The 13,002-nt window shown below is 38.0% G+C and overlaps 1 protein-coding gene across 1 annotated transcript in view; it reads left to right on the plus strand.

Moving 5' to 3' along the window:
• Positions 1-13,002, plus strand: part of TMEM131 (transmembrane protein 131) — a 194,796-nt gene that overhangs the window by 139,565 nt on the left and 42,229 nt on the right. Inside the window, exons 16-22 of the mRNA XM_056123449.1 lie at positions 1,041-1,151; positions 1,247-1,381; positions 3,242-3,346; positions 4,790-4,876; positions 12,203-12,355; positions 12,456-12,531; positions 12,687-12,804. Coding sequence (XP_055979424.1) covers positions 1,041-1,151; positions 1,247-1,381; positions 3,242-3,346; positions 4,790-4,876; positions 12,203-12,355; positions 12,456-12,531; positions 12,687-12,804 — 785 coding nt within the window. The remainder of the gene's footprint in view (positions 1-1,040; positions 1,152-1,246; positions 1,382-3,241; positions 3,347-4,789; positions 4,877-12,202; positions 12,356-12,455; positions 12,532-12,686; positions 12,805-13,002) is intronic.

Here is a 13,002-nt window from a genome sequence, read left to right on the forward strand (position 1 = left end):
CAGCAGCCATCACTTCTTATAATGCGGTTGAATCCTCTAGTCGCCAGTTAGCTCTTTTCCACATTCTGCTCTCTCTCAATTTTGCTTTTAAGGTTTTATAATCATAGGGAAACTGAAAATGAATAAAAGAAAAATAATAATACAAGAAGGGTGAGAAGGGAAGGTGTAGGGACGAGATTACTAAAATCAGGTCACAGAAAAAAAATTATAAAAAAAAGAATTAAAGTAATAAAGACGATTGAAATAGGAATCTGGATACAGCACACAGATCAGAACAAAGGTTTTTCTAGCACAAAAAAATAAACGAGGGTGGAAGCTGGAGCCCTAGTACAGCAGGTAGCTTATTTTGCCCACGGCCGACTAGTTTCGATCCTGGCACCCCATGTGGTCCCCCCCAAGCCCTCCAGGAGTAGTCCCTGATCTCAGAGCAAAAGTAAACCCTGAGCATGAGTGGTTGTAGCCCAAACACAAAAACAAAAAAATAATGAACCAGAATAGAGGAAATACTGCCCTAGGGTATTCTGTGAAAGAAGTTTCATGCAGAAATAACGTTCAAAAAGCCTACGTCAGTAAGAATTTTAGGTGTAGAAGAATTTTCAGCATTATCTCTCTCATTTGTTTTGCCAGATTGCTGCTGGCACATACCACCAGCGGCTCACACTTGGACGTGGCTGATTAATACTAATTGCAGTAAGGGCATCACCATACTAAATGATTACTGATCTGCAGCTGCGTCCATAAAAGCGTGGCGTTTACTGAGACCAAGGGCTTTGCATAATTCTTTGAGGCCACTGAAGCTTTCCTAGTACTTTGAGCTTCCTTCTGCTTTTCTATTCCTTCATAGACTTTACATTTCCAATGACTTTTTATTTCCAATGAATCAAAATAGCTTAAGCATACAAAGTTCTTAAGTATGTTTTATTATGTGTGTGTATATATGTGTATGTTTACATAAAACACAGATACTCTTATTTACTCTTAGTGTTCTTTTACACAGGCATGATTGTACATTTAAATCTAGTTATTTTATGTCTTTTCAGTACTTTGTATTACCACCCAAAATAGAGGAACGTTTCATAGATTTTGGCATACTAAGTGCAACAGAAGCGAGTAATATTTTATTTGCAATTATAAACAGCAATCCAATTGAGGTAAAAGAAAAAAATCTTTTTTTTACTCAAAACCCCATTTAAGGAGTTTATGCTCATGCTACAATAATCTCTTTCATATCTTTCTCTTTTTCAAGTTGGCTATAAAGAGTTGGCATATCATTGGAGATGGTTTGTCAATAGAGCTTGTAGCTACTGAAAGAGGAAATAGAACTACAATAATTTCAAGTCTTCCAGAGTTGGAAAAGTCCTCTTTATCAGATCAGTCATCAGTAAGTAAACTTTCTTATTTCTTTAAGCTTAGATCATGTCTAAGACCAAGATAAAACACTCAGATCAAATACTGAACTAACACTTTTAGAAGATTCTTATATATCAGTGAGGCAAACATTGATCCCTGTTTGTACTTGCATGTATACTTTTACTGTGTTTATGACTATGTACATACAAAGAGTGTGAAATAAGAGAAAACAAGTATGTTCATCTAAATCCTTACTACTAATGATCTTGAATTTATACTATTGAGAAAAATATTCACAAATCACCTTTTATGAGAAGGAGCCTAATAATATCTTGTTTAAGGTAGAACTTGAAGCAGTTATATAAGAGGAAAAGAAAATGTTCATATACATAGATTGTTGCTACCATTTAATGCAATGCCATAGATTAAAAAAATTAACTTATAAGGTTTATACTGGAAGGCTCCCCAAACAAATTTTTTGACAGTATTCAGAACAAAGGCCAGAGCAACAGTACAGCAGTAGTGTGTTTGCCTTGCACATAGCCAACCTGGATTCACTCCCCAGCATCCCATATGATCCCCTGAGCACTGCCAGGAATAATTCCTGAGTACAGACCTAGGAGTAAAACCCTGAGCACCACTGAATGTTGTCCCTCCAAAAAAGTTTATAATGCCTAAACTTTCAGCTCTTTTCCTAATATCTAACTCTGTGAACTAGATTAGCATCCTGTTCTTAAGAAGCACACACTACCAGCATCTCTCTGTCCTTTGACCTGTGTTCTGATTTGACTAGTTTATGTCATAATGAAAATGTTATAATTACACAGAACCAACAGTGAAATATTTCTAAAAAGAACAGGACTGGAGAGATAGTATAGCCGGTAGGGTATTTGGCTTGCACATGGCCAACTCAGGTTCAATCCACACCACCCTATATAGTCCCCCGAGCCCTGCCAGGAATAAACCCCAGGTACCACCAGGTATGCCCCAAAACAGAAAGGAAAAAAATTAATTAAGGAGAACATGAATTTAACATGGTGTATTAACATTTATTCTTTAAGATGAATGTTAATTACAGATAAAATATAATTTAAGTACATCTTTACAAAATGAAGAAACTTTTCATGTTTTCTTGAAATTGGTTTGATTGAGAGCTTAAGCAAATAGCTTGAAAAATAATAAGCCATAAGCAAATTGCTTGAAAAGTAATAATGATAGTGATCAGAGAGATAGTCCAGTGGGTGAGGTGCTTTGGACATGGCTTACCTGGGTTTGATCCCTGACACTTCATATGCATGGTTCCCTGAACCACCAAGAGTGGTCCTTGAGCCCAAAGCCTAAAATAAGCCCCGAGTACCTCTGGATATAGCCCAAAAAACAAAAGAAGGGGAAAAAATAAAAAGGTCCCCATTTCTCTCTCAGATGTTTATTCCTTTACTCTTTTATTTAGCAGTGTTTTTGTTCAAACCTAATGTTGCTTGTAGTGAACATATATTATTACCAAAAGTTAATTTCAGAACTTACAATAGAACTTGTTTTGCATCTACCTGTGCCCTTATGTAAGTTAAGGGTGCGGGAAGGCTTCGTCCCCCTGTTCCAGCCGTCATTCCCTTTGATCGTGCAGATATATGGTTAGTATGTGAGGACCATACTTCCCTGGGTTGGAAACAGGGAATCTCTTCTTTAGGAAGCTAATTTCCTTGGTTGCCCACAGAATGAATATTGATAAACAGCCAGGGTTGGGTATTATTTTTGAGACATTTTACATAATATGAAATTTGGTCATAGTAGTATACGTGAATTTCTAAGTTTATAGTGCTATAAACTTCCATTTGAATAAGAAATTTTAACTAGCAATGCTAATGAATGGTGTCATATCTATTACATACAGGTTATATTAGCTTCAGGCTATTTTGCAGTGTTCAGAGTCAAACTTACTGCAAAAAAATTGGAAGGTCTTCATGATGGAGCCATTCAGATTACCACAGACTATGAGGTAGGAACTGTGTGGGGACTCTTGTTACAGGGGTGACACTGAATAAAATTTTAATAGAAACAGAAAACTAAGTTTACTCACAAGATTTAAGTTTATACTCCATATTAAGGACAAAACTTTGAGAAGAGTTTGCAGAACTTTATTCATTAGCTCTTAGTTTTATGATAAAACCCAAATCTCTTAACTAAAAACAACTTCAGGAAGTGCTGCTCATGTGTTTAAAACTGCTGTTAGAAACTTGTTTGCAGATGGCTTTAGCATTGAACAGATACTAGCCAAAATTCCTGAGTTAGATCATCTGATTCTTTCTGTAATAATAAATATCCTTCTGTGTAAAATAGCTGAAAAGAAAGATAAAATCAGAAAGTCTTGATTTTAATTCTCACAATTGTATCTATATGAACTGTTTTTCAAGAGATAAAATGAAGTTTGTTGAGTTTTTTTTTTTTAATGACTGGGTTTGGCATGTTGCAGTCAGCGAAATTTTGAATGGTAATATTTCTGCCAAGATGGATTATTTTAATTTGGCATTTAAAATCTCTTTGGGAACCAATGCTGAATTGTTCTTTTACTTTTTTTCCAACACATACAGCCCTTACATGGAAGGAAACTGTTTCAGAATAAACAGAATCACTCACTTAATTAAAAATAATTTGTTGAGGATATGTCAGAATTAAGGAATTCATGGTAGAAATAGAGTCATTTCATAGTTGGATCAGATTTTTTCATATGGAAGTAAATATGAATTAGAAAAAAGGGTCTTCAAGAAGGATCTGTGAGCTACAAAGTATGAGATGAGATCCAAAATCTAGAAGGCTTGGGGCTGGAGTGATAGCACAGTGGGTAGGGCGTTTGCCTTGCACGCAGCCAACATGGCCAACACAGGTTCGATTCCCAGCATCCCATATGGTCCCCTGAGCACCACCAGGAGCAATTCCTGAGTGCATGAGCCAGGAGTAACCCCTGAGCATCGCTGGGTGTGACCCAAAAAGAAAAAAATCTAGAAGTCTTTTATATTTTACAATTAGGTTAATGTTAACTTATTGATACATATATAACAGAAAATAGCTATATGACCAGAAAACGCTGGAATTTTTCTTAACATTACTGTAGGAATATACTTTGACTTCCCTTTTTAATTGATAAACTTTAAAATAAACCAGTATAATAAGAAAACCATTCTTTATACCTTCTTCATTGATCTTATTTACCATGTCTTTAATGAAAACCTGGGAAATACATGGAAGTTTATTGTATTTCACTGAATTTTATAAAGCATATTGGATGAATAAATACTAACGTATGATTAATAGTTCATGAATTGTGTGCCGCTGGAATAAGTTTAAATGTGTTTTATTTGAATTTTATAAAACAATGCAATTGTCAATATCAGTCTCAAGTGTAAGCATTTACTTCTTTATGGTTTGCTGCTTCACTCCACAGATCCTAACAATTCCAGTGAAGGCTGTGATCGCAGTTGGCTCACTGACTTGCTTCCCAAAGCAAATGGTTCTTCCGCCTGCCTTTCCAGTAAGACATCTAATTCATACTTTATTCCTGCCAATTGTTTTTCCTTTACCTTTCCTCTATATTCCTAGAATTCAATAGTAAAGTCAGTTATTTATGAATTATTTACTCTAAAGTAAAGCACTGTGCCTTGTTCTTTTTCTTAGTCATTTTTATCTGAGGTACAAAATATATGATAATGTTAATCATCCTTTTCATGCATACCTCATTACAGTACCTACCACAAGAGAGCACCTTCCCTCCACTCAAGTCCCTAGGACCTCTTCCCTTGTAATCTCAGATCTATAGACAAAGTCTTCAGTTCTGATGACTTTGACCATTTGTTGTTCCCTTATATGTGTCTTTTTTATCCCACACATAAAAATGATCTCTCTCTCTTTTTTTCAGTTGTGGAGGTGGTGACACCTACACACATTATAGATGAATAGAGCTACTCTCATGGAATCCCACAAAATTGTAAATCAGTAATCACTTGATATATAGTAACTTTTTTAAAATCATCTTTCTTTTTTAGAGGTACATAAAATTTTAAAAGATTAATGTTATGAATAATTCTGTGCTAGTACATTTAAAAAATCACATGAGATAGGTAAGTCCTACAAATGAAAAATTTAGTGTGAAGAGAATAAAATTTTAAGGGGAAAATCTTAATAGGTCACTAAGGATTGAAAGTGTGTTTTATCATGAAAGCTTTGTAACTATTTCACGGTGATTCAATTTAAAAAAAAAAGTATTTTGAAAGGGTTGGGGGATTATAGGAGAGAACCTAGGGACACTGGTGCTAAGAAATGTACACTGGTGGAAGAATGAGTTATGGAATACTATATGACTGAAAACCGATCATGAATAACTTAGTAAAGGTCTATCTCACAATGATTCAATAATAAATGTTTAAAAAAATAAATAAGTGCTTTATCCAGAGAAAAGGAATATTGGTCTTATTAGAAAAAAATTATAGATAATGCTTAAGTGTTTCATTAATAAGTAAATTATTTGCCTTGCACGCAGCCAACATGGCCGACCCGAGTTCGATTCCTCCGCCCCTCTCGGAGAGCCCGGCAAGCTACCGAGAGTATCTCGCCCGCACGGCAGAGCCTGGCAAGCTCCCCGTGACGTATTCGATATGCCAGACACAGTAACAACAAAGTCTCCAATGGAGACGTTACTGGGCCTGCTAGAGCAAATCGATGATCAACGGGAGGGCCTTTACTTTTTACTTTACTATCTATAGATTTATTTTTAAAAAAAACCTGATCAGACACAACATCCAAATGTATAAATGAAACTTCAATTAATTATTGAAAATTTATAAAATCTCTTAGCAAGCTACGGTACTTGGTTCTTTGAGAAGTAGTACCTTCTCTCGGAAAGTTTTTTCTTAGGGACCAGAGAGAGAGCACAGCAAATAGGGTGCTTACCTTGAACACAGCTCATCAGGATTCAATCCCCAGCATTCCATATGGTCTCTCAAACATCTCCAGGAGTGATTCCTCAGTGCAGAGCCAGGAGTAACCTCTGAACATTACCAAGTGTGGCCCAAAAATAACAACAAAAAAGTTTCTCTCAAGAATGGGAAATGTCCTCATGTGTCATGATATAAAGCAGGGTGTAGAAATTGCTCTAGAAATATAAAAATACTGCAAAGAAAATATAGATCTAATTAATGAAGGTGCCATGCTGACTGGCTTGTGAGAGCTTACAGTGGACTGAAAGACACAACAGAAGTAAAGCCTAAGTAAGGTAACTTTAAGAACTAGTGAGTTATGGCATAGCCTGCTTCCAGACCCCATGCCAGGCTGTTTCATTTGGGGAACCCCAAAAGGAAGCGAGAGAGGATTCTGCCCGCCCCAAGGGACCCAGCTCCAGCAGCTGACAACCTCCAGAACTCAACGGCCGCCATGCCCATGGCTACTCTCCACACATTCACGCCAAGTTTCACTCACAAGTGAATCCGCAGAAAACCCAGGTATGCAGGACTTGTGACTGAAAACTCCAGGTTCAGCAGAACCAGCAATGGGTGACCTGCCCCCATGTCCCACTGTTTCCAGGAACTTGGCAGTCATATCCACAAGCCACTTCTGACTGGCACCAGATAATCTCATCAACGGAGGTGATCCAGAGACTCGTAATTCTCTTGGAAGATAGCATAAATCTACTTGCCATAGCCATGCCACTGGACCCCGCTCCAGGCCATTTCATTTGGGTGGGTGAGGCCCGCCCTGCCCTAAGGGACCCAGCCCAGGTAGCTGAAAACCTCCAGAATTCAACCGCCACCATGCCCATAGTCGATCTCCACACGCTCGGGTCAAGCCTCACCCACGGGTGAACCTATTCCTGGACCACATCTCATACCTCACTCTACTTATATTCCAAGAGTAGTACACCACATTGATGGGGTTTAAAGTAGAAGGCAACCAATCTTAGAGGAAAATATATATTTACAGATAACAACCTTTAATACCATGTTAGTGATCTCTTATAGAAGGGTTTAATGGTCCTTGGGTGAAATAAAACAATCTTCACACACTTTCCTCTAAGGAAATTTTCTGGAGCATTTCCATGGTTTATTCATAACAAACAATACAAAATAAATTATTTCGGTTCTGCTTTGGAACAGAGGTTGGAGCTCGGGATGAAAACATCCAAAATGTGCTGGGAAGGTGTAATGTGGTGTCATTGGTGTTCAAATATTAAATGTAATTAAATATTGTGAACTACTTTATAAAAATAAAATACATTTTTTTAAAAAAATAAAAAATAGGTAGTGGCCCACTATTTAAAAAAAAAAAAAACTAGTGAGTTAATAATGGGCTGGAGTGATAGCACAGCAGGTAGGGCGTCAGCCTTGCACGCAGCCAGCCTGGCCAACCCGGGTTCGATTCCTCTGCCCCTCTTGGAGAGCCCGGCAAGCTACCGAAAGTATCTCACCCGCACAGCAAAGCCTAACAAGCTACCCATGACGTATTCAGTATGCCAAACACAATGACAAGTCTCAAAATGGAGACGTTACTGGGCCCGCTCGAGCAAATCGATGAACAACGGGAGGACAGTGACAGTGAGTTAATATATGAATTCCATTGTAAAATAAACTTTTGTTTATATTACTTTCTTTGTGGAGCCTGCGGGCACCTCCCAAGCAGTTCCCACCCAGCACAAGTTCTAAGCCAACCAAGCCAGATGGTTCCATTCTGGACTCTGATGCTGGGCATGGGGTGAGGTATGGGAGAGGAGGTTGGCAGTTTGTACTGGATATCGAAGTCAGGGCCTTTGCTGTGCAAGGCACACACCCTAGTCCCTGAACTCTCTCTCTCCCTGTTACCTCTCCTGATCCCCACAATACCCTTGAGAGAAGACTAGAGCACAAAAGAAAATACAGCTGGTTTGGAGTCAAGCTGGAACTGCACATGTTTCTTCTACTTTCTGTTCTCTGTTCTTACTATTGTAGCAACAAACTCGTCCTCAAATGTCTTTCTACTGTGATCAGACTAAATGATGGTGTTAATTCTTTTTATTTTTCCTTTTAATTTTTATTAAGATTTACAAAATTGATTTACAAAATTGATCGAGTTCTTTCAGGCATGTAATGTTCTAACATCAGTCCCGCCACCAGTCCCTCCATCCACTAATGTCCCCTGGGTTTCTCCCATCCACCAACCTTCTCCCTTGGCAAAAATGTGACAGATTTATTTTATATTGCTTGTTCCAATAAAACTTAAAGTAATAGTCAATGGAATTATCAGAAAATAAATCAGTGAAAGTCAGTTTGTGATGATTGAATGTTATGTGATGTTAACAGTATAAGAGGTTAATTTATTGAAAATGTATTAAAATAAAAACCTCGGTAGAAAGAAAATCTAAAATGGGCTGAAGCGATAGCACAGCGGGTAGGGCATTTGCCTTGCATGCAGCTGACCCAAGTTCAATTTCTCAGTTCCTCTTGGAGAGACTGGCAAGCTACTGAGAGTATCCCATCCACATGCTCCCTGTGGCATATTTGATATGCTAAAAACAGTAACAACAAGTCTCACAATGGAGACGTTACTGGTGCCCGCCTGAGCAAATTGATAAACAACAGGAGGACAGTGCTACAGTGCAGTGCTGCAGTATTAAAATCCCTTAGTAAGCTATAAGTAAATCTACCTTTTTTTTTTTCATCTAGTAGTGAGCAACTATACACACCGTTAGTGAGTGCCATACTTGATGCCACATGCTAGGAAGTTGGGGTGCCACAAGCTGTTCTTAGAGAAGCTCTTTTAATCCTTGCAAAAGAGTTTGATTTCGAGGCTATGAACTCTAAGCTGATGCCTGTTCATGAAGCTCTGTATTGTTCCTTCAAATCAGAATAATAATCTTGCTGGATAGAGTATTCTTGATGAGGTGTTCATTTCATTGAATTTTTGTACTGTATCCGTTCATACTCTTCTGGTTCACAGAGCTTCATTTGATACATGTGCTGTACATCTTATGGGCTTTCCTGCCTATGTAAGTTCCTCTTTTTTTTTTCAAATCTTGCTCTCTCTATCATTGGCTTTTGTTGTTTTGAGTATAATGTGGCTTTGGAGTTTTCTTGGTTAAGTATATGTTCACTGGAACTCTTTAGGCCACTTGGATCTTAGTGGTTGCCAGTAATCCTCAACTCTGGGAAATTCTCATCAGTGATTTCTTTAACTTACGTTTCTTCATCACATTTGCCTTCCTGTTCTTCAGGGACTCCAGTGATTCTTAAATTGTTCCTCTTGAATTCATCCCATATTTGTCTGATATGCTGTTTATTCCTTTTCAGACTGTTTTCCACTCTGATGTTTTCTAGCAATTTCTCCCTTATCTTGGAGGTCTTTGATGATTTACTCGGCCTCTGTTATTTTGCTAGTCAGAGCTTCTACTGAATTTTTTATATCAACTAACCATGCTGTTAATTTGTCATTTTTTTTATGTAGTAGTATTGCTGTTTATTCAGCCACTGATTAAGCTGCAGCAGGCATAAACTCCATGTCACTTTTTTTAAATTTTTCATAAAGTTGTTCACAATATTTGTTTACATTCAATATTTCAACACCAATCCCACCACCATTGCACCTTCCACCACCATTACGTTGAAACTTCCCAACACCATTGGGAAGATTCAAAGCAATCAGCCTGCCCCTTAGGCAGATACTAAAGAATTTATTTTGTACTGCTTCTCAAGAACAGTATGAGGTGTCATGCAGCCGCAAAAGTGGCCTCAAGCTCCTAGAATTCTAAAATTTTAAAATATTTAGGGTCCATATGTGGCATGCTGCTGTCTTCTGAGATTCATTTGTGAGTCTCTGGATCATCACCATTAATGCAATTAAATGGCGCCCAGAGGCAGTTCTTGGGCATGACTGCCAGGGAACCAGAAGGGCTGGGAGATGGAAGGTCACCTATCCCCAATCCGTGAATCCTGGAGTTTTCAGTCACTAGTCCCTCATACCTGGGTTTTTCAGCAGATTCATTCTCGTGTGGGGAGCTGTGAAGGTCAACCGAGAGAAGCAGCAATTGGGTTCTGGAGTTTTGCGACTGCCGGGGTTCATTTGGGGCAAGGGAGGGACACACCTGTACCCCCCAAAGTGCTCAGATGAAATAAGCTTGGCGTGGGGTGGGGAGACATTTCTGCGGCAGGCTTCTCTCCTCCGAAATTCATTTGTGAGTCTCTGAATAATGGCCACTAGTGCAGTTAAATGGCCTGATTTTGATCTCTTTTGAGATTTATTTATAGGTGTCTGAAGCAAGGCCGATAAGTGAGGTTGTATAGCTGAGCTGGAGGTGGTTAGTGGGTATCGCTCCCACGTACTTTTGTCTGTTTAATTTCTCAGAAAACTTGGTCCCAAGTAGTTGTTGTCCGGCCAGAGGCACAGAGGCAGTTTTGGGGTATCAGGAACTCTGAAGGCACCATCAGGCTGCTGGTACATGTTGACCTGCTGGGCGGCACCATACCCCTGTATTTTTAATTGTAGTAGTTCTTCCATTTTGACTCTTACTCTTTAGTGTGCTGTGCTGACTAACTTTGCCATTGTCTCTCAGTACGTTGAACATCCTCATCATGGTGTCACTAAAGACATTGTTTGGTGATTTACTAGTATTGTTTGTGTCTTCGGTGATACCATTTTTCTCTCATTGAGCTTGGTGGTCTTCTATGTCTTTTTCCCAGTGGTTTTCTAATGTTCTTGCTGTGCTGGGGCTGAATCTTTGTACTTCTACTCCCTGGAAGATTCTGAGGGATTGCTGTCCTCTCTGCCTGTCTTCACCAAGTGACAAGAAGAATAACTGGGAGCAGCATGTAATTTGCTTAGTAGATCTGTCATCTGGCCACAGGTCAGGTGTTCATATGTCTCAGATCAGGTGTGGGGACTGTTCAGATCCAGCTGGAAAGGAGGGGCTCTGCCCCCAGTTCCAGACAAGGCCCAGAGATGTCAGCTGGAGGCCAGCCTCACCTGGGGTGGCAGAGCAGCATGCAGAAGGTCTGACAATGTTGTTCTTAATCTCGCTGTCATTCAGCATTCTTTCCTCTGTAGTGTTTTTCATCCTAACTTCTGTGTGTTTTAATGCTAAATAATAAACCAGTGCTTTGATCCTTTTTTCTTGAAATCAAATTATAAGATAAATTCTCAAATAAAATAAATTAAAATATTAAATATTTTTCCTATTGAGGATTACTTAAAACATGGGCTATTTTACTTAAAATGATACTATTGTGAGCCTCAGAAAAGCATACAGTTTATAAGAGAACTTACTGATAATGCTGCTCTATGTTGTTTTGGTAAGGTAGTTGATAATCTATATTTTTTATGAAGTATGATTTTTCTTTGGCAAAAACTATTTGTTTTTCCTAAAGAAAATCTGGATTTTTGTTGTTGTTTTTATTTAAATTTAATTTTATCCTGAATTAGTATGCTTTTTTGGCAGACTGGCCTTGTTAAAAACAAATTAACAAACTGATTGTGAAAATCTCCTCTATTCAAAGCTTTCTCTGATTTTATCTTTGTTATCTTCAGTATTTCAACATAAAAAGTGAACATTTTTACTTCAGCTGATTTTTACAAGATTTCAGATATTCAACCTGCAAGATTTTCTGTAATAAGTCAAATTTTTGTAATAGACATTGTACTTTTTTATGTAATAGGCTATATACATACTTATATATAAAAATAATTGGGGGCAGGGAGAAGTTAACAAAATTTATATTGTCAACTGAAGGAATTTTAAATGTCCTTTGGGCTTTGGTTTCCTTGAATTATGTCAGATTGAAGTATGTTGTTCTTAACAAAATCCAGTAATGTGCAAATGAATTTGTTTGCTTTCTTCCTTTAGGGGAAAACTGTTCATCAGAGTTTAAATATTATGAATTCCTTCTCACAGAAGGTAAAGATTCAACAAATAAGATCTTTATCAGAAGATGTGCGATTTTACTACAAACGAATACGGGGCAATAAGGAAGACTTGGAACCGGGGAAAAAATCAAAGGTCTGAAATATTCTGTTTGGGAGTTCCCCTTATAACTTCTTTATTTTTATCACAATATCTATGGATTTTGGATTCATGGTTCTCCTGTGCCTCTTTATAGATTGCAAACATTTATTTTGATCCTGGACTGCAGTGTGGGGATCATTGCTATGTTGGCTTGCCTTTCCTCTCCAAATGTAAGTTACCTTGCTCTTCTTTCTACCCAAAGTATTCTGTAATGAAAGCTTGCCAATTTAGAAGTCCATCCATCTCTTGGTACTAGAGGAATCATTTGTTGAAGGAAAATTGACAAATGCATAAAGATGCCATAACATAGGTTTCCTGCTTTTAGCTGAACCCAAAATGCAACCTGGCATAGCCATGCAGGAAGACATGTGGGATGCTGACTGGGATTTGCATCAAAGCCTGTTCAAAAGTTGGATGGGAATAAAGGAAAATTCAGGTCACAGGTGAGTATTCAAGTTTGAAATGTCTTTGTTGACACTGCTTTCTAAACATTATTCTCATATTAGGTTATTTTTCTTCTCTATAGGTAAGAAAAAATATGGTGAGCTTCAGAAAATCATTGGGGAGCCTTGAGTTGCTTTTGTAGTAACAGATTTTTCAAAAGAATACACACTATCTGGGTTTCCATTTGTAATCAATAC

This window comes from Sorex fumeus, unplaced genomic scaffold (assembly GCF_029834395.1).
Source record: "Sorex fumeus unplaced genomic scaffold, SorFum_2.1 ptg000006l, whole genome shotgun sequence".
In the NCBI taxonomy this organism is placed as follows: domain Eukaryota; kingdom Metazoa; phylum Chordata; class Mammalia; order Eulipotyphla; family Soricidae; genus Sorex; species Sorex fumeus.